This window comes from Orycteropus afer, unplaced genomic scaffold, assembly GCF_000298275.1.
Source record: "Orycteropus afer afer isolate SDZICR_OR568_19922 unplaced genomic scaffold, OryAfe1.0 scaffold00099, whole genome shotgun sequence".
Classification (NCBI taxonomy): Eukaryota; Metazoa; Chordata; class Mammalia; order Tubulidentata; family Orycteropodidae; genus Orycteropus; species Orycteropus afer.
In genome coordinates, this window is record NW_006921686.1 from 9,178,392 (window position 1) to 9,200,205 (window position 21,814).

The window sequence follows — 21,814 nt, forward strand, 5'->3', positions numbered from 1 at the left end:
GAGGCCCTACCCCAGCCTCTGTGCTCTAGGCCCATGCTTTGCAGTAACTCTTCAATCCGCCAGCCCCACAAGGGTGGCACAGGATTACCCCCTTTACAGGGGCCCAGAGAAGAGCAGCTCCTGGCCTGAGGTCACTGGGCTCCCCGGGGCAGGACCAGGACTCATGCTAACAGGCAGCCGGCTGGCTCCCACCTCCCGGACCCTTTTCATCACGGCACCTGTCGCAGGCTGTGTTTTCTCTGCAGACGTACACACCCAGAGCGCACACAATGGTTTCCTTAGCGAACAGCCATCGCCCAGCTGGGTTGGGTGCCCGGAAAGGGGAGGAACAGCTCTGTCTGCTCACTGTTGTGTCCCCCGCGCCCAACCAGGTTTTCAGTTAGGAGAGTGCACAGGGGGTATTTCTAACAAAATGGAAGCCTCGTGCCTGCACTCCCCATCTCGCCCAAACCCGGACCTTCCCCCGTCTTGGCCTGACCCCTCCTGCCTATAACCCCCCATCCCAGCCTGACCGGTCCTGGTTAGTACTCTGGCTGCATTGTCCCGGGAGCCCTTGAAGGCAGGCTTGGAGCCCTCTTGGTCACGACTGTGCCCCTGCACCGCCCAGTACAGAGCCAGGCGGGAGTGAACCAACGCGGTGCCGCCTCTCTGCCCCAGGGTGATCGTTATGCCATTATCCCCCGCCCCAGCACTAATGCTCAGGCTGAGAGTCCAGCCCACGCACCCCAGATGCCAAAGAAAGCATTCCACAGAGCTGACTGAGTGTTCTGTTTATTGGGGCATCATGGGGGGGAGGCACAGCGAGGCCCTGCCTCCTACAGCCCCAATGCCACCTCACCTAACAACTACCTCTTATAAATAGTATAAAGGTCAGTAGGAAAGGAGGTCATCTCCTCGGGCCTAGAGGTGACGTCAGAGCTTCAGCTTGGGGAAGAGGTAGGTGCCTGTCCTCTCCAAGGCCACCTTGAAGGGCCAGGAGGGCAGTGACAGGGGCCGAGGGGCCACGTCAGGCGGCCAGTCTTTGGTTTGGCCGGGTTGCAAGCTCAGCGTCGCAGCAGTGAGCCCCCAGCCCCGCACACCTTTCACGCAGAGGCCACTCTCTTTCCCAAGGGGGAAGCCTGCTCCTTGCCTCTGAGACCCCTTCCTGCCACAGCGGTCCAGGAGGAGGAGGGAGGGAGGCGAGCCAGGAAGTCCTGAGGCTGGAAGTGGTGCACTGAGGGACAAGGCTGTTTGGTCAGTGTTAGCTCAGAGGCTCGGGGGCGGCTGTGGCTTTGGTTTACAGAAGGTCAGCCAGGAGGGTCCCCTGGGGAGCAAGGGCAGCCATGGTGGCAGGCCAGGCCACCTGCCAGTGTCAGCAACAAGCATGGGACTGTGGGTCGTGTCAGCTGATGATCCCATGACGTCACATCCTCCTCAGAGCCTGCAGTGGAGTACAGGAACACCCCCAGATGGAGAGCCTGGGCATAACCCCCCCAGGCCAACTGACGCAGCCCCAGCATCTGTTCACAGTGGATGCCTAGTCTTCTGGGAACCAAAGAGGAACCTAACCCAGCTGCTGGCCTCGGAGTCCTGGCCAGGGAGGTCTGGCGAGGGGTGATTACGTCATCATTTCTGGCTGTAGTCAGGCATGGTGTCAAGCCTGAACCCCATGCCATCTGCTCTGTTCTCTGAGGGTGGTGTGGTCTTGCCGTGGCCTCCAGCAGCCCCTCAGAAATCTCCCTGGCTGTTAGGGGACCCAGTTCCGGTTCTGCTGACTGAGACTTGGCCGTGCCACACTCCCTCCTTAGGTGCTTCTAATGCCCATGTGATGAAAGGGCTGGGCTACCTGGTCTCCAGGGCCCCTCAGGCCTTCCACACTGGTCTTCTGTGGTATGCAACCCCACATCTCCAATCCCTGGGATCAGCTCCCCCATTGCCAACCTCAGCCACCCGTGGCATCTCGGGCTCCTCTAGCTGGACTGGCACCATCCAATAAATAAATCTGGCAGTGGGCGTGTGTGTCAGCTCCGGACTAGCCCCTGAAGGAGATGGATCATGTTGTCCAGGCCCCAGAGGTAGCCGTCCTCACGGTTGCCCTCAGCCCAGGGCAGCCGGTGGCTGAGTGTCTGGTGGTCAGGCAGGGCCACTGTCTTGCCAAAGTCAATCATCCAGACCTTGGCCAGGCCGGTGTGGTCATGCACAAAGAGGAGGGAGCTGCCCACCACCTGCAGGGAGAGAGGTTGGGAGGTCAGGTTTCCTCCCCAGCAGGCAGCAGAGGAGGGTAGCTGACAGCATGACCCCTGGAGCCAGGCTGCTCTGTCACTTGCTGGCTGTGTGCCCTCGGGCAGGCGACTTAACCTCTCTGTGTATCAGCTTCCTCATCTATAAACTGGGATAATGGTAGCATTGACTTCAAAGGTCACTATGCATATTATGTGTGTAGTTAAGCCTGTGACGCACAGAGCACATTACCCTTTCTACAGCTCGGGGTACAAATTCCAATGTCTACAGGATTCTGAATAAATCAAGCGAGTCCACTGGGGACTAAGGAACTGGAAAATGCCCTTCCCATGAAAAGGGCAGCAACTACCTGCCCCAGAGACCTGCTGGCGGTGGCCTTGGGCAGGTGGCTTTCTCCCTCCAGCCCTGAGCTTCTTTGTCTATAGAGTGAGGATAATGGGAACAGCCCCTACTTCCCCAAGCCACTAAGTGCCTCGGTCCCCTCTGGCAAGGGGCGATGGTCTCTATTAGCAATGGTAGCTTCCTTCACCTAACTCTGGGTTTGCAAGCCCCTCCCCTCTTCCTGAGTTGGGCTTCAAATGCCACTGTCCCAGAGCACACAGATTCCGGGACAGGTGGGCAGGCACCATCCAGCCCCAGAAGGTACTGGCACGTGGCAAGATGTTGCCATGTCTCCCAATCTATCAAGGGCAGCTGGGAGTCCCAATTTTGTTGGGAAGTGTCTCTTGAGTTCTAAGTGTTTGCCAAGTTATTATTGAAACTAAATCACTCAGCAGGCAACATGAAACGTAAGGATGGATAAGATGGGGACCCCAGGCCTCTTTCCAACTCCTGTGGAAAGCCCAAAGGCAGTAACAAGGACAATCCATGTGACCTTGATGATGCCAAACATAATATAAACCAGCACATATGGAGGTTTACTATGGACAGGCTTCTGCTGCATTAATTCATTTCACCCTTCCGACCCCCATGAGGTAATGCCACTGTCCCCCCCACCCTACAGGTGCGAGACTGAGGCCACCTGGAACAGCTACCCAGGCTCTCATGGACTCGTCAGCCCAGCTGCTAGATCAGTGCTCTGTCAGAAACTCAGTGACACCAGGAGGCAGAGATGAGAGGGGACTGAGGGGGAGATGGAAAAGCTGCAGAGAGGAGAAGCTCCCTGTGGGTGAATCCTCTCAGCCAGCCCCAGGGAGGTGAACGTTTCCAGAGAGACTCAGGCTGGTGGGGAAGGGCAGGATCCATGAAACATGGAATGTATCTAACAAAAATCATCAATAATCAGAATTATAAAACCAGAGCAGATTCAGTGTGCTTCTGTGCTCTGAACATCACTTGCCAGTCAGTCACCTCACACCCTCAGCAGCCCTACAAGGAAAATACTACCATGCTTCCCCAGTTAGGGGGGACACTGAGACCCAGGGTCACCCAGCTGGTGAGTGGCAGAGCTGGCCAGCCAGACTGCTCCACTTCCCCAAGGTCCCCTCTGCTGCCAACCCTGAAAACACAAACCCCAAAGCTTGGGGCCTCCTTTCTGTAGCCTTGGCCTGTGACTCTCAACGGTTTCTCCTTGGTGCCACATGGGCCCCAACAACTGCCCCCCCCAACAGCTCCCATGGCAGCCGGGGCTCACACCTCATGGGTCTTGAAGAACGGGGACTTCTCAAGAGCTTCACGAAGTTCTTCTAGCCGTGCCACGTACTTTGTCTGTGGGAGAGAGGGAGGGTTTCCTGGTTAGCAGTGGGACTTTGTGGAGCCTTCCCACTTTCACCCGTATCCCAAAGGAGTGGCCTGGCCCCAAGGCAGGATGGGATATGAGAAGCCAGGGGGAAAATGGAGGGGGTGGGATGTATCAGGGTGGGACAGAGCATGGCAGATTACACAAAGACCCACAATTCTTTGCAGCTCCTCTCATCACAAGGTAGGGTCCGTTCCCCTTCCCTTTAACCTAGGCTTGGACTCCCTGGGTGATGCAAATGGTTAAAATACTCAGCTGCTAACCCAAAGGTTGTTGGTTCCAGTCCACCCAGAGGCACCTCAGAAGAAAGGTGTGGTGGTCTATTTCTGAAAAATCAGCCCCTGGAAACCCTGGAGGAGTCCAGTCCAATTCTGACACACACGGGATCACTGTGAGCTGGCGTCAACAGCAACTGTTTCATTTTTGCTGTTGAACTTAGGCTTGGTCATTGCTTTGGCCAACAGAACATGGCAGAAATGAGGGCGCCCCTCTGAGCCCTGTGATTTTGCCCATTATCTTGGATCCCTGCTTTCACACTGAGAACAAGCCTAGGTTAGCCTGCTGGATCATGAGAGCTGCATGGCCAAGTCCTGAGCCAACAGCCAGACATGTGAACAAGGTCATCCTAGGCCAGGCAGCCTAGGATGCATGACTGCAGATGTGTGAGCACAGCCAGCCGGTGTCAGCCAACCCCCATGCAGAACAAAGACCCACCAACTAGGGAGCAGTAATAAACGGTGGTGGTTTTAAGCTGCTACGTTGTGCGGAAGTTACATAGCAAAAGCTAACTGACACACAGGGTATGTGGGGTCCCTCTCACCAGGATTCGGCGGTCACCATCCACAAAGTCCTCCAGCACCTTTGTCACCTGCTCCAGCTCCTGTGTCTTCTTGAAGTTGGTGTTGCAGGTCCCGTCGGCTTTCTGCAGGGCACAGGTTGAAGGAAGACTGTCATGTCTTTTCCTTCCCACCGCCAACACTGAGCAACATCAGGCACCTCCCCGGGCCACTCACCCATCTCCTTGTTGCAACGTTTGCTTGTCATTCAGGACAAATCAGCCTACTCAGCCAGCCAAGCCCAGCCCCAGGCCACACTCCTAAACAACCGGTTCTTCTGAGCCAGTCTAGCCAAGGGTTGGCTGTGGGGGAGTGGATGTGGCTTTGAATTGTGACTCGGCTGCTTGCCAGCTGGGCGGCCTAAGCAAGTCGTTGTACCTGCCTCAGCCTGGGTTTCCTCACCTGGCCAGTGGGCACTGTGTTGGTAGCAACCTCCCAAAGCTGCCATAAGGATTAGATGAGATTAGGTACGTAGGATGTAGAGCACAGAGCCTGGCACAGAGTAAGCGGGTAATAAACGAGATTCACGTCATTTTTCAGGGAAGCCACGTAACTCATTCTGCCACTCTGGCAGGTGCTGTGAGGGCACCAGTAACCTGGAGGTAATGGGACAGACACCTCAGATAAAGGAGGCAAACTCTGGCTAAAACAATCACAGAGAAAGAGAAGAAAAACCAAAGTGTAGAGGGAGCTTTGAGGAGGTAAAGAGGGTAGGGTGATCGAGTAGGGTGGAAATCAGGGAGGGCTTCCCTGAGGAAGCAAACTTAAAAAGAAGACAGGAAAATGACTGGGAGCCAACCAGGAGAACAGCAGCAGGAAGAATATTCCTTGCAGATGGAAAGGCATGTGCAGAAGCCCTATGGCAGATAAGAACAGAACTCACTGCGGGAAAGAAAGGCACCCACTATTGCCTGAAGAGAGACAAGGAAGAAGAGCAGAGAAAAGGCTAGACCCTGAAGGGCCCTGGAGGCCTGAAAACTCCTCCTGAGGGCACTAGGGAGTCACAGAGGGGTTGGGAGCCTGAGGACAACACAGTCAGATTTCCAACTTAGAAAGCTAGCTAAGGCAAGGCTGTGGAGAAAGAGTCACTCTCATATGTTGCTGGTGGGACGCACAGCGTATGACACCTGGGAAGGGACTCTGTCATCTCTAGCAAAATCACCAGAGTGTTTCATCTTTGACCCAGTAGTCCTGCTTCCAGGCATAGACTTGACAGCTAAAAGTACTCACCTGCAAAACGTTATATGTACAGACTGATTCACAAGCCACCATTTGTTACAGCAAAACATGGAAACAACCCAAGTGTCTGTAGGGGACTGTGGTACATCCACAAGAGAGTGTTACACAGATGAAGAAAGAAAGAGAGACAGACAGAAGGAAGGACGAGCTCTTTATGGAATGATATGGAAAACTCTCTCGGACATTACGGTTAAGTGAAAAAGGCAAAGTATCAATCAGCTGCATACTATGCCACCTTTTATGTAAGAAAATGAGGGGAAAATTTAGGATATGCGTCACATTTGCTCATATTTGCAGAAATAAATACTAGAAATGAATAAAGTGGTTTCCTATGAATAGGCAGGTGGGGTAGGGACGAAATGGGAAGGACACTGGCAATGCTGGGAGAGACGTTTCTCAACATACACGTTTTTATAATGTTACTTTGGCTTCTGGCAGTGTGAATCACCAGGCCTGCCTTTCAAGGCACCTCTGGGTGAGTCGTGAACCGCCAGCTGAGTGATTACATCATTTTGTTAGTAGCTACGTGCTTAACTGTGGGCACCACCCAAGGACAGGTGAGAATACCAGTGCAAAATTTAATTTATAAAAATACAAGGAATGAAAAAAGAAAAATAAATAACTTCCTCTTTAAAGGAGAATCAAGATTGTTCCGGGTACTGTGTTGGATGTTAGAACAGAGGGGCTGAGCTTGGTAGACAGGAGTTCAGGGAGGCTGGGCAGGGACCCAGGCAGGAGACAGAGGAGGAGGAGATGGAGTCAGAGAGGCTCCGGCAGACGCAGACGGACACACCAACCCTGGTCTCTGAGGGTGTGGTGGGAGAGGGGAGTGGAGCCACCACCAGCCCTGACGTTTTCATCCTCTGCAATCTCCCGCCATCTCTGGAACTTGCTTGTTTCCCACAGTCCCTGGGAAGCTCGGCCTCAGATCTAGCTCCAAGCCCTCCAGCAACAGGCTCTCACCTTGATGCCCTCGATCCGGAAGCCCAGGGTGGAGGTGGAGCTCACGGTCTCCCTCCACTGCATGTAGCGGGGCTTGGTCACTGCGCCCTGGGTGTGCTCCTCGGGGGTGGGGGCCCCAGGGTCCACGGCCACCATCTTCTCATACATGTCCTTCCGGGGTCGGGGCCGCTCCCGTGCCTTCACCAGCTCCTCCTCCAGGTAGGTCCTGGGGACAGAGAGGACGTGACAAGGGAAATTAGAAAAGAACAAACCCAGAGGTCTTACACACCTGGTACCAAAATATATTACAAAGCCTTTGGTGTGATATTGGCACAAGATAGACAAATACATCAATGGCAATGAACAAAACACACAAAGAGACACGTGTACATTCACCCAATTTATAGCAAGGAAGGCACTGCAGTTCAGTGGGGAAAGGAAAGCGTTTTCAATGAATGGTGCTGAGTCAACTGGCCATCCACACGGAAATAAAATGAACCTTAACCCCTACCTCACACCAAACACAAAAATTAATTCTAGATGGATTACAGATCTAAATGTGAAAGTTAACACATAAAATTTGTAGACGCAAACAACATCTTTGTGATCCTGGAGAAGGCAAATGTCTCTTAAACACAAAAAGCACTATTCATAAATCAAAAATAATTTCAGACTGGACTAAATTAAAAGTCCTTTTGTTTTAAAAAGATGTTTGTTTATCAAATGACACTATTAAGAGATTGAAATGGCAGAGTGGGGGAAAAAAAAATATATATCCAATAAATAACTGGTATCCAGAATATAAAAAGAATTGCAAATCAAAAAGAAAAATATAACCCAATTAAAAAAAATGGACAAAAGACTCAAACAGGCACTTCTCAAAAGAGAATTTCCATATAGCTGATTAACATATGAAAACCAGCTCAACTTCTTTGGTCATTCAAGAAATAGAAATTAAAACCACAATGAAATACCACTACACACCCACTAGAATGGTTAACATTTTAAAAACAGACAATACAAAGTGTTGGCAAGAATATAGAACAACTGGAACTTGCGTCCATCGCTGGTAGAGATGTATATTGGCACTTTCCTCAGGACTACCCACCCTGACCCTCTACTCCTGCTTCCACGAATGCCCCTGACCACACCTGCTGCCCATCTTGCAGTCCATGATGGAGGGGCCCTCAAAGTCTGCCAGGAGGTCTTCCATCTGGTTGAACATCTGGCCACCCTTCTCCACAACACCATAGTAGGCTGGGACAAAGGGCCGCAGGGGGTCATTCATCAGCTGCTCCAGGCTGCGCTGCTCACACTGACAGAAACGTTTTAGAATCCGACCATCCTCTCCCGCCTGGAAGTTACCTACGGGAGGGTCAGAAACTGGGTCAGAAAGAGAATCCCTCCACCTCCCTGTGTGCAGCAGGCTCTGGCCACCACCACCACCCTTCCCACCCCTTCTGCAATGTTGTCTCTCGCAACTCTCAAGATCTTGGCTAGGGCTGGGCAGGGAAGGGCCTATTTCTTCTGCCTGTTCTTTAAACTGAGTCCTGTTCACAGCAGGTTTCCTCATCTGTTTTGTAATTTTGGATTTTGAGCTAATGGTCATCTGTGGGAATTTGGTGAGATCTTAGTCCTAAGAGCATGACTCTTTGGAGCAGATTTCCCTTTGCCTTTACCTGGAGTCCCAGGATGCTAACAACTGGGGTCTATTTAAGTTAATTTATCAGTCTGGGGTTTTCTGCACCATACACTTAGTGTAGATTAGAATTCCAAATTCTTTTGGTAGAAAATGTATTTTTAGACTCTATTATCCAAAGATGGCGACAATATCTCCTGTCCTGAATGCTCTTCTAGAATTGCCATTCCTCATCAAGAAGTGGGAGCTACTTCCTGTCCCCTTGAATCTAGGAGGGCTGTGGCAGAAGGGAGGTTGTGCGACGTCGGAGGACAGGTGAGAAAAGGAGATGCAGCTTCTGCCTTATTGACAGATGTTGCCTTTGCAGCCCTGATCTGCCAGGTAAGAAATCCAACCTGTCTGAGGACACCCTATTGTGAGGAAATCAAAGGAGCCACATGGAGAAGACACATAAAGGCTTTCCAGCTGGAAACCCCAGCTGAGGCCCCAGCCAAAAGCTATCATCAATTGCCAACCGTGTGAGTGAATGACCCTCCAAAAAAGTTTCCAGCCCCCAGACTTTGAGTTGTCCAGCTGAGTCCCCAAATATCATAGAGCAGAGATAAGCCACCCTTACTGGGCCCTGTTTGAATTCCTAACACAAAACCTGTGAGGATCATGGCTTTTTTAACCACTGCTAAGTTGTGAGTTTTGAAGGTTCTTGGGTTTTTTGTTTGTTTGTTTGTTTAAAGCAGTAAGACAACTGTATTACAGTTACAGCAATGGGGAGAGAGCAAAAATGACCAGAACACATACAGATGGCAGGGTTGTTTACACAGTCTTAGGTGGGCTCTGCCCTTTCCAACTCTGATCTAAAGATGATCAAGATGGACAAGCTCCTTTACTGTCCTCTTTGCGGATGGACACAGCTTGTCTAGTTCAGCTCACTGCTTGTTTCTGTAAATAAAATAAAGTTGTGTTGGAACACCAACATGCTCATGTATTTACCTACTGTCTACAGCCGCTTTCCTGCAGCAACCGCAGATTTAATTCACAACAGAGACTGTATGCCTTGCAAAACCTAAAAGGTTAATTATGTAGCCTTTTACAAAACCAGTTTGCTGACCCTGGGTCTGGTCTATGTATCTTTTCACTGAGGAACAGCCTTCAAAAGCCCTAGCTTTTGACGAGGGGCAAGGTTGTGGTAGCTTCTTGGCCACCACCAGCTACCCTGAGGGATTAAGTAGTTGGACCTGTGGACTCAAGACCGTGGCAAAGGGGACATCAAGCTCAATTGGCACAACACACTACACAAAAACACTGTTCCACATCCTACTTTGGTAAGTAATGACTGGGGTCTTAAAAGCTTGCAAGTGGCCATCTAAAACCAACAAATGGGTCTCTCCTCGCCCAGAACAAAGAAGAACAAAGAAAAGCAAAGCAAGCAACAATGGGTCTCTCCTCGCCCAGAACAAAGAAGAACAAAGAAAAGCAAAGCTGCATGGAAACAATTAGTCCAAGAAACTGGTAGACCACGTGATCCTCCGCCTGTATGACCACCAGATGACCCAGATGGTGTCTAGCTACCACTGTCAACCACTCAGAGGGGGATTGGTGCAGAAGATCTTGGATAGAGTTGGAGAACAATGTGGAACAAAACTCAAAATTATAAAAAAAAAAAAGACCAGGTTTGCCAGCCTGATAGAGCCTAGTGAGACCCCTGAGACTATGGCCCCTAGTTACCCTTCAGGTCCGGAACTGAACTCACTCCTGTGGCTTCCAGCCAAACAACAGACAGGCATATGAGGTGAACATTTACATCAGGAAGATACACTCCTTGGAAAGATCAATCATGGGGGAACAGAAGGGCAGTGTTTGCACAGGGAGACAGCTCATGGGGCAGGAGTGTATGGGAGGCAAAGACACAGGGAAGAGGTAACTATGGGGATGATGTAGGAAGAGAGCTGTTACATTGTGGAGAATTGCAGTCAATGTCACGAAAGAAAATGTGTATGAATGGCTGTATGGAAAAGGAATTTGCTCTATAAACGTTCACCCAAATCACAATAAAAACTGAAAAAAATAAAATAAGCCCCAGCTTTATATAGGGTTGCAGTTTGAGTTTTTCACATTATACAGGCTCAAAGTCTTCACAATTACTACCACTGATTAAGAATCAAAGCTCTAAATACATGTTATCTTTAGTCCTTGTACATCCTGTCAGTCGATACGACTTTCCAATGTTACAAATGAGGAAACCAAGGTCCAGAGAGGGCAAGACACCCAGCAAAGCAGCAGCACAACCAGACTTCAAACCCAGGGCAAACACTCACTCCCCCCTCACCTCCGGAACAGGGATATACCTTCTGACCACTGATGTTGGATGGACCATGTGACTTGTTTTGGCCAATGGGCTATTGACATGCACTTGAGTGGTTGGCTTGCCCTTTTGTATTTCCGCCCCTGCCATTAGGAAAACCTGCCTTGGCTGTCCCAGTGGTCCAAGGAGAATTAGAGACCCACAGAGCATACCTGGACCCACCGCTCCGCCGGCAGCCAAGCTCAGCCTAGACAGTTGACTCCAGGCAACCCAGAGATGCCTGAGTGAGAATCAGTGACTACTATTTTAAGGCACTGTAGGTGGGGTGGTTAGTTACACAGCACGATTGGGGCATAGCTGACTGACACAGTGGCCAAGCAAATCCAGACCCTGGTGTCAAAATCAGAATGCACCTCCACTGCAGCCATGACACCAACATCCTACTGTCTCCAAAAACAAACCCAAACCTACTGCCATCAAGTCAATTCCAACTCACAGTAACCCTTTAGGACAGAGTAGAACTGCTCTTTAGGGTTTCCAAAGCTATAAATCTCTATGGAAAACTGCCTCATGTTTCTCCCACAGAGCGGTTGGTGGATTCGAACTACCAGCTTTTTGGTTAGCAGCCAAATCTTTAACCACTGGGCCGCCAGAGCGCCATACTCTTATTTCCAGTTCTCTTCATTTTTTTACCCCTGAGGATTCCCTTCCTTCCTCAGCGATGCGTTTTTTTTTTTTTTTTCAGTACTTCTTCTATTTCATCTAGCAATTCTACTTTTTTATTATTTTGTTTTTAATTGAATGTTTCAAAAAGTTCTCCAGCCTACCATATTGCCTGGAATAGCAGTCTCCTTAAATAATAGCACCAGTCCTTCAGATCTGCTCCTGGGATCAGGAAGTGAGGTCTGGAATTGGATCTTGATCCACATCTCCCAAGCCTGCCACTCATGGGCTGTGTGACTCAGTACAAGTGGTACTTGTACTTCTCTGAGCGTCAATTTCCTCGCCTGGAAAATGGGACTCATAGTCAAATCTACGTCAGGGGCTCGCTGGACCAGCGAGGAAACATTTCCTGAGCACTGCCGGGTGCCAGGACCTGATCTAACCAGTTTCCATCTTCCAGCGTATTTATTCTTCACTCAGTGAGCTTATTACCCCCTTACACAGCTCAGAATACCAAGGCAGAGTTATATTACTTTCAGTCCTACAGCAAGGAAGCGTGGATCTGAACCCAGACCACCCAGTCCCAGTGTCTCCCCTGCCGGCCCACCTCACCCCATCCCAATTTTCCATTATGGAGAGTAACATGAGCTCATGGGAAGTGCTGAGTGAGCACAGGGCTGGAACAGAACAAACGCCTAGTTTGTATTCTTCTTCCTGTTTTCCCGTCAGACTCTTTTCAAAAAGAAGGTTTGTGTTGCTTGGGGGATGTTGCTCAAGACGCAAGAGAACACAGTGGTTATGAGCCAGGGCACTGGGGTCGAATGGAGCTCTGTCCCTCGCCAGCTACGTGCCTGTGCACAAACCACCCCATCTCTGGGAGCCTCAGTTTCACCTGGAAAATTAGAAAACATTCTCTCCCTCCTAGAGTTTCTGTGAGGACCAAGAGTGGTGCACAGTGGGCACTGTTTGTCTTCTTACCCTGTGTCAGGCACTGGGGAGAAATTAAATACCACTAAGCAGGTACCTACAATGAACCAAGTATGGCAAGAAGATTTGAATCACCGATACTTTATGAGAGCGCAACAGGAACATCTGTTGGGCTCCAGGTAAGAGAAGAAATGGAGCTATCTACTGAATACCTGAGAGCTCTGGTGGCCTAGTGCCTTAGGTACTTGACTGCTAACCAGAAGCCTCGCTGTTCAAACGTACCAGCCACTCCTCGGGAGAAAGGTGGGGCAATCTACTTCTGCAGTGATACTGCCTCGGAAACCCAAGGAGGGGTTGCTATGAGTCAGGTCCGACTGGACGGCACATAACAACAACAACAACACTGAATACCTACTGTGTGCTGGCCACTATGCTAAGTGCTGGGTAATAAGACTATTACCAATAGTAATAGGCTACTAACAGTAGTGGGCTATCATTTATTGAGCACCTACTGTGTACTGAGCTAAACTTCAGGTAAAAAGATAAATGGCAAATTATGACATACTGAATGAGTGTGGTGTGTGGGAAACACCGTACCAAGGTCTGGGTAGAAAGAAAAATCAGGGGATACTATTCATTGAGCACCTACTATGTGCTATGCACTGAGCTACTCTGTGCTGGACACCTGTGCGAAAACCATTATAAACTCCACTGCTGTGGAGTTGGAGCTGACTCATAGTGACCCCTCCTTGGGTTTCCAAGGCGGTATCACTATGGAAGTAGATTGCCCAGTCTTCCTTCCAAGGAGTGGCTGGTGGGTTTGAACCACCAGCCTTCTGGTTAGCAGTCAGATGCCTTAGGCACTATGCCACCAGAGCTCCTGAAAGCCATTATAGTCTCTATTTATTTATTTATTGAAGGCCTACTATGTGCTGGGCACTGGGAAGGGACAGGGAATGACATTCACAAGAGGGCTATGGCTCAGTCTGATATACATTTTGATATTAACTCTTCAGTCAGCCCGCACAGGAGGTATGACTGTCTCCACATACAGATGAGGAAACTAAGGCCCAGCAAGGGAAAGTGATTTGCCGAGGCTCATCCATCAATAAAGAGCAGAACTGAGACTGGACCCCAGGTCCATCTGCCCCAGAATCGGGGCCCTTCCCCCCCATACTGGGATCCGCCCTGATGCGTGACAGGCTGGTCCCAGGCCTCAGTGCTTCCTATAACCACCCCATGAGACAGGGGCTGTCATCAAGCCCACTGCACATATGGGGAGACTAAGGCTCAGAGAGCTGCCCTTTCCCCAGCCCCAGGGGTCTCTGTCCATCGCCCCCAGCTCTTACCAGCATGTCCGGACAGCTGGACCCAAGGGTAGTGTTTACGGAAGGAGACCACAAAGGGTGAGTACTTCAGAACTGTCTTCAGCCTCTTCCATGGCTTGTTCTGTGTAGGACAGAGCAGGGTGGGGTCAGGGTCAAGGCCAGGGAGGGGTGGGAGTAGAGGTGCAGTGAGAAGAGGGATCTAGGGTAGTCTAGAGGCTTCCCGAGCTTGCTCTTCCCAAGCTCGGCAGATCCCACCTCCTCAGCACTCGTGGCTCCAACACCTCAGCAAATGTAGGGAAAGACTTCGTGTCTCCCTCCATTTCCGTCCCTGTCATCATCACTTCTTTATATCTGTGCTTCTCTCTGCCTCTATCCTTCTCTGGCTCACAGAGCCAGTGTGTGAGTCAGGATAGACTCCTGGCTGTGCTAACAACCAGCCTCCAGACCTCGACACAACTCCCTTCTCCTAAGGCTGACGACACAGGACCCCCTCTGTCCTTAAACCAGGTCAGATCTTCCAGGGACAAGGAGAGGTACGAGTGGATGGCTGGACCCACGGAGAGACATGGGGGACAAAGTGATGACAGAGAGACGGGGACAGAGACAGAGACTGTGGCAGCCCTGAGTGCTGTTCACCACACAGGCCCAGCTCTTCCCCTTCCAGGGACTTCCCTGCCCTCCTGAACTTAGGACACTGACTTGCTTTGCCCAGTGAAATGGGAGCAGAAGGGTCACTTCTGGGTAGAAGCCTTGAGAGCCAACATGGGACTCCATGTTCTTTCTGCTGGAGTCCCCATCAGCTGGGGCCCCTGAGTGAAGACACCGTGGAGCAAAGCCCTCACCCATCACTAACCCATGGCCAGTAGGTTGTTGTGTTGTTATGTGCCGTGGAATCAGACCTGACTCATAGTGACCCCTCCTTGGGTTTCCGAGGCGGTATCACTACCGAAGTAGATTGCCCCACCTTCCTTCCGAGGAGTGGCTGGTGGGTTTGAACAACCAGCCTTCTGGTTAGCAGTCAAGTGCCTTAGCCACCAGAGCTCCTATGGCCAGTACGTAATGGGAACAAAACAGTCTTCTGTTGTTGGAAGTGACTGAGACTTGGGGGTGGTTTGCAAGTACAGCAAATTCTGATTGACTGACTAATACAGAGGCAGTAGAGTCCATAAATGACAAAGAAAGAAAGAGAGAGAGAGAGTGAGAGAGACAAAGAAAGTAATGACAGAAAAAAAAAAAAAAGATGAATAGTGAATAGATCCAGAGAGAGGAAAAAACAAAAACAAAAAACCAGAAAAGTAAATACAAAACAGGGATGTGGTTATATCAATCTGACTTACTAAGAGCTTTCTGAGACAAAGTTAAAGTCTGATTCTCTCTCTCCCTCCTGCCCCCCTCTCCCCTAAGTGCACTGCAGGCACTTAGCAAGTTCTGGGAGAGTAGCTCCCCTCTGAGGAGTCTTGGTGGTACAGTGGCTAAAAGGCTCAGCTGCTAACCAAAGGTCAGTGGTTCAAACCCACCAGCCCCTCCACGGGAGAAAGATGTGGCAGTGTGCTTCCGTAAAGATTTACAGCCTTGCAAACCCTGTGAGGCAGCTGTGCTCTGCCCTACGGGGTCACAGTGAGTCGGACTTGTCAGCAAGGGATTTCGGTCTTCTCCAGAGAAGGAAGTCATGCGGCTCTTACCCACCCCCTTCCCCAGGATCAAGGGCATGTTCTTCTCTCCCACCCCCTCAGAGCCCAGCTGCCTAGCAGACCTCAGAGAGTTGGAGTGCAGGATTTAGGAAGGGCCAATCCCTCTCCTCTTCGGGCTGCCAGCCCTGAGGAGGAGATGATTAATAAAAGTTCCTGTTTACTAAGCACCTAGAACATTCCAGGCACAATGACTTAATCCCAGGAGGGCTGTTGTCCCTGGGTTACAGAAAAGGAAGCAGAGGACCAGAGAGGTGAAGTTACTTGCCTGACATCACACAGCACAGTGCTAGGATTCCAGCTCTGATTAGGCCTTGCAGTCCTGGGGCTTCCCCTCAACCTTCCTGCTGGACTATAAACTCCTGAGGACTGGGACTCTGGTGGTCATGGTCATGACTGTGTCCCCAGCACATGGCCTGGCACACAACAAGTGCTCAGAAAACGTTGCTTGGATTAAAAAAGACTCGTTGAGACTGTCTTATTTTAAATCATAAATACATTTAGTATCAACTCTCTCTATACTTTTAAAATCTAGGATTCTCTGGCTGGTGCAAATGATTAAGCAGTCAAATACCAGCCAAAAGGTTGGCAATTTGAACTCACTCAGAGGCACCTTGGAAGACAGACCTCGTGATTGGCTTCTGAAAGGAAAACCCTACAGAGCAGTTCTACTGTGCACACGCGGGGTCACCAGGGTCGGAATCCACGAGACGGCAACTAACAACTAATGGTTAATCTGGGCTTTCTCGGATGGTTGCATGGTGGTCTCTGCTCACCAATCCCATCCTCCAGGAAGCCCCCTCTGATTCTCCAGGTCCGGCCACTCACTTCCTGAGTCCCACAATCCCTTGCGCTTCCCCCATCCCAGCCCTAATCACTCTGAGCTATCACCATCTCCTGATGTGTCTGTCTCCCCCACTGGCCCGGGAGCCCCATGAAGGCAGGACCAAGGGCTGTCATGGTCAATCCTGTGTCTCCAGCAAAGCCAAATTAGGGATGAACACATAGTAGGGGTTCAGCGACTGTCGTGTGATGAGGTGTACAGGGTGGATGCGGAAAGAAACGAAGGAAGGAAAGTGGAAAAGAGCAAAGGACGTTGGGCCTTTAAGGTTGGACGGGATTTCACAATGAAGCAAGAACGAAAGGAAGCGAGGGTATTCTGGGCAGTGGGAACCGCTTGAGCAACGTGTGGAGGCTGGATGGCAGCAGAGTGTTCAAGGAACACCGTGTACTTTGGTTTAGTGGCAGCAGAGGGTGTCAGGAGCAGAGAAGAGAAGCCTGAAACCAGGAGGCTCTGAATGCAGGACTGGGGTCCTGACCACGATCCCAAAGGCCCCGGGGAGCCATGGAAGGTGCCCGAGCAGGGACTGTGACGGGCAGACCTGCACCCAGGAGGCAAATCCCACAAGGATGAGAGAAAACCGGAGATAGGAAAGCCTGGGAAGAAGGCAAGCTAGGGACAGATCCACACAGAACAGGGCTTGCTAAAGACCGCGCTTTAAAGTCAGAACTGAGTGAGAAGCCGGGCTCTGACCCGGCCCCATCAACCCTGAGCAAGTGAGCTCCCGTCTCCGCCTCAGTTTCTCCTGGAAAACGGAGATAAGCATCATCCCAACTTCACAGCACTGTTCTGAGGCTTCAAAGACTGACTGCGTATAAATCACTTAGAATACAGCTGGGTATATAGTAAGTGCTCAATAAAGGTTGGCAATGATCATTATTGGGAGCTCTGGTGGCATAGTGCCTAAAGCATTTGACTGCTAACCAGAAGGCTGGTGGGTTTGGGCAATCTATTTCTGTAGTGATACTGCCTCAGAAATCCAAGGAGGGGTCGCAATGAGTTGGATCCGACTCCCTGGCAGTGAGTTTGTTTGTTTTCATGATCATTTTTATAAAGAGCTCTGGTGATATAGTGGTTAAGGCATTTGGCTGCTAACCAAAAGGTCAATGGTTCAAACCTGCTCCGTGGGAGAAAGATGAAGCAGTATAGCCTTAGAAACTCAATGGAAGTCACTATGAGTTGGAACCAATTTGATGACAGTGAGCTTGGGGTTTATTTGTTTTCTTTTTTTGATGATCATTATTAGTAAAAGACACTCACACCCAAAACAACCCAAACCCAGTGCCAACGAGTTGATTCCAAGTCATTGGGACCCCCACTGGGTTTCGAAGGCTGTAAATCTTTACAGGAGCAGATGGCCTCATTTTCCTCCAGCAGAGTAGCTGGTGGGTTTGAACTGCTGACCTTCTGGTTAACAGCCAAATGCCTTACCCACTACGCCACCAGAGTAAATGGCGCAGTGGTGCAATATTTAAAAACACAGACTGGCGCTAGATGACCTGGGTTCGAATCTCAGCTCTGTGTCTTCCAAGGTGTGTGGTCTCTGTGCCTGTTTCCTCATTTGTAAAATGGGGGTAATAATACTATCTCCCTCACAGGGCTCCTATGAGGATTAAATGAGTTAAAAGAGTTTAGCACAGGGCTGTGCATGAGTGAGTACTAGCTGCTATTATTATTAATGGTGGTATTGCCTCCTTCCAGCTCAGGGGTTCTGAGATATCCTGGAGACGAGTGAGTAGACAGACAGAAAATCAAAGAAAGGCAGAAGTCCTGGAGGGCCAGCTCCTTTGCCCCAGCTGGCAAGTAGAGGTAAGTCAGTCTGTCCATCATGTCCATGGCTATGTATGTGAACATGTCCCTTCTTGTTGTTGCTGTTATGTGCCTTTGAGTCGGACCCGACCCCTCCTTGGGTTTCTGAGGCGGTATCACTACCTTCCTTCCGAGGAGTGGCTGTTGGGTTTGAACTGCTAGCCTTCTGGTTAGCAGTCAAGTGCCTTAAGCACTACGCTACCAGAGCTCCTAACATGTCCCTAAGGGAGGCCTATGGGGTGATAAGAGCCGGGCTGATGCTACCGAGGGGCAGGCACTAGGCTTCCAAACTCAAGGTGAGGCCAAACCTGCCTGGCCAGCCTGCCCTCTTGATTCACGGAGTTGAACCACACCCAAGCCGGGGGCCAGGGTGGGGGCTGTAAATAAGAGTCTGTAGAGAAGGAGAGGAGGGCTGGGGGTGAAGGGAGCCTGGGAGGGTCCCTGGCTGGGCTGGGCTCCCTCGGCATTCCAGTTCACACAGCCCTTTGAGAAGCTGATGAAAGCTGGGGGCTGGCTCACTCCCTAGAAAAATGTACAAGTGGGCTAAAAGGTGGAGAAGAAAGTTCCCAAGCCCTTGAAGGCAGATAGAGAAATCTGAGATAGAAAAAGCACACGTTCTCTGTCTCCCTCTTACAGTGTTCTTCAGATTTGGGGATCACAGATTTTCCAGACGGACCGATCGAGTTTACAGACCCCTGTTGCAAAACTACGAGTGCAAATGGAATTTACACACAGTCTCACAATTTCATAGGTTCTTGGGCGCCCTGAAAGGAGCTCTGGTGGCATCATGGTTAAGGCATTGAGTTGCTAACCAAAAGGTTGGCGGTTTGAACCCACCAACCCTCCATGACAGAAAGATGGGCAGTCTGCTTCCATAAAGATTTATTGCCTTGGAAACCCTACCGGGGTCACTATGAGTTGGAATCAACCCGATGGTAATGGGTTTGGTTTGGGTGCCCTGAAATCAGTCAGCAGCCCTCCATTTTAGAACCCAGTACTGGGGGGTGGGGAGAGAGTTGGGGGGTGGGTCCCTGGAGAGGGTTAGTAACCAGGGGTGTCAGGTGGAGGAAGTCAGTGGATGGAGATGAAATTCTAGCAGGGAGCTGAGAGGAAACCAACAAGTCATATCTCAGTTACAGGCAGCGGGGTAAGAGGTCTGGGGCTGTGGCTCAGGGGCAGGGGTTCCACTCACCCCAGACCTGTCCTCGGGGTCGCTGGCACCTCCGCCCCCGGCCACCACATCATCCTCAGACTCGTCGAAAGAGGAGGCAGAGGAGAAGCCGCCACTGCCTCCCTCAAACTGGGAGGGGGGTCCCACTGGCTGGGCCTCGGGCTCAGGAGTCTCAGGGGTGATGATGAGCCGGGGTACGGAGCACAGGGGACTACACCCCAGGTGAGAGTACAGGTGAGTCCCCAGCTCCCCAGTTTCTGGTTCCTCTACTGAGCCATCTTGGTTGGGCTCTTCCGAAAGGTAGCCTGTCTGGGGTCCTTCAGTTCCAGGCTGGGTCCAGAAGCCAACAGTATCTTGTTGTACTGGGAAACCATCAGGCCCAGACTGTTGCCAGGCTGTTTCAGTAGCTTGTAGTATCTGGGATCCATCAGCTCCTGGCTCTGTCAGGGGGCCTTCAGTACCCTGTTGTGTCCTGGAGCCATCAGTATACACTTCTTTCCATGAGCAGTCGGCACTTGGCTCCGTTGAGGGACAGGCCTCCGCCCGCTGAGTCCCAGCACTGGACCTGTTCTGGTGGGTCCAGAGGCCACCAGCCCAGACCCTGTCCCTCTTTGGCAGGATCTGTGACCCATCTGTTTCTAGCTCTGTCCGAGGCCCATCGACCCCTGGCTGTGTCCAGACACTGGCCTCCGGCTGAGAATGGAGATCGAACCTTCGTGGGTCAGTCCAAAAGGCATCCCTCTCAGTCTCCGTCCAACCACCGGCTCTCTCCAACTCTGACCAGTGGCTGCTGCTTTCTGCAAGTGTCTGGAGGCTGGACCTGTCTGATTCTGTCTTTTGTCTGGGCCTCTCAGTCTCAACTCCCAGACCACCTGCCTCGAGTTCAGCCTGTCCGTCTGTCCTAGATTCTGTCCAAGGATCGTCTGTCCCCGGCTCAGGCCTGAGGCCAGCCTTCTCGGGTTCGGTGTGGAGACTGGATTCCTCGATCCAGGCCCGGAGCCCGCCCCCCTCCAGCCGCGCCGCCAGACTCCCAGAGCCGGGCCCTGGTCGCTGCTGTCCCGGCTGCCGCCGCCGCCCCCCTCGCGGCGCCTCCAGTCCCATGCGGGCCGCTCCGGGCAGCGCCCCGGCCTCCGCCTCGCTCAGGCTTCCCCGGCACGGGCAGAGCCTCATGCCCGCTCCCTCGGTTCGGACTTCACCCCAACCCGGCCCCTCCAGCCCCTTTAAGTCCCGCGAGGGGTGTGGCTGGCGAGCCCTGACGCTCAGGTTCCGGCCCGCGGAGCTCCAGCTTGCCCGGCCACACAGGGGTTAACCGATACTCCCCTGTCTTGGGGAAAGCCCCGGGGCCCCGCCCCTCCGGACGTGACGTAATTGGGGCGGAGACTGGCCTGCTCCCGCCCATCTCCGTTGGCGGGGTTACTTTGGAGCACCTGATATCGTTTCTGGGTGGGCTTGGGGACGCTAGGGTCCCTGCCGAACGTGAACTAGGAGGGCATCCGAGATGGGGGAACGGCAGGCCCTTCTCTGAACCCTCGCGACTAATTTAATCTCCCCACACTTCGAGTGACGAGTTCAGCCTCCCTAGAATCCCCGGTCCGACTGCGCGCCCATTCACGGAGGGGCCGAGCGGACTTTTCAGGAGCTGGGAACACACGAGCGAGTTCTGGTCCCACTCTGCCACTTTTCTACCAGCGTTCCCTGCAGCGAGTGATTTACGCTCCGGTCCCCCACCCCTGCCTCCCAGCCTCAGGTTCAGTTTTCTCACCTGTAAAATGAGAATGCATGGTATTTAATTGTTTGGAAAAAATGTGTTTTCAATGCCCCAAGAGCCACGCACTTCTGCCGACCGGAAAACAGGCCCAGAGACGTGAAAGAATTTGTCTTGGCTTTAATGCTCACTTCTTGTGTGATCTTCCCCAATAAATAGCTTGAGCCCTCAGAGACTCAGTTCCTCGCTTGTAAAGAAGGGCTAGCAATGATAATTAAGAGTTACAAGGATTAGCTTACTTATAACATTTGCACACTAAAAAACCAAACTGACTGCCATCGAGTTAATTCCAAACTCACAGTGACCCCATTTGGGTTTCTGAGAGGGTAAATCTTCTGGAAGTAGATTGCCCAGTCTGCTTTCTGCAGAGTGGCTGCTGAGTTTGAACCGACAACCTTCTGGTTAGCAGTCAAATACCTTACACACTATGCCACCAGCGGTCCTTATTTGCCCAGTGCTTTAAGGCAAATGAAGGAGCTTGTGTCCAGGTGCCTAAGGCATTTGACTGCTAACAAGAAGGTTGATGGTTCAAACGGATCAGCCACTCCACAGAAGGCAGACAGCACAATCTACTTCCATAAAGATATACTGTTGTTATGTGCAGTCGAGTTGGACCTGACTCATAGCGACCCCTCCTTGGGTTTTCAAGGCAGTATCACTACAGAAGTAGGATTGCCCAACCTTCCTTCTGAGGAGTGGCTGGTGGGTT

At 51.4% G+C, this 21,814-nt stretch overlaps 1 protein-coding gene across 1 annotated transcript; it reads right to left on the reverse strand.

Annotated features, from left to right (window-relative positions):
• Positions 1–2,000: 2,000 nt before the first annotated feature.
• ITPKC (inositol-trisphosphate 3-kinase C) lies at positions 2,001–20,510 on the reverse strand. Its single transcript, XM_007942974.1, has 7 exons — positions 19,362–20,510; positions 13,853–13,952; positions 8,127–8,340; positions 6,997–7,201; positions 4,779–4,880; positions 3,856–3,927; positions 2,001–2,204 (listed from the first exon to the last, which is right to left on the reverse strand). The coding sequence occupies exons 1-7, from the start codon at positions 20,508–20,510 to the stop codon at positions 2,001–2,003; spliced, it is 2,046 nt and encodes a 681-aa protein (XP_007941165.1).
• Positions 20,511–21,814: the final 1,304 nt, after the last annotated feature.

Excerpts from the sequence above, each read along its gene's own strand:
- ITPKC (XM_007942974.1), bottom strand. The coding sequence starts at position 20,510 with ATGAGGCTCTGCCCGTGCCGGGGAAGCCTGAGCGAGGCGGAGGCCGGG. Across the intron at positions 7,202-8,126 it reads GACTGCAAGATGGGCAGCAG|GACCTACCTGGAGGAGGAGC; the intron begins GTGTGGTCAGGG and ends CTCTGTCCCCAG. Across the intron at positions 4,881-6,996 it reads TCCGGATCGAGGGCATCAAG|AAAGCCGACGGGACCTGCAA; the intron begins GTGAGAGCCTGT and ends TGTGCCCTGCAG.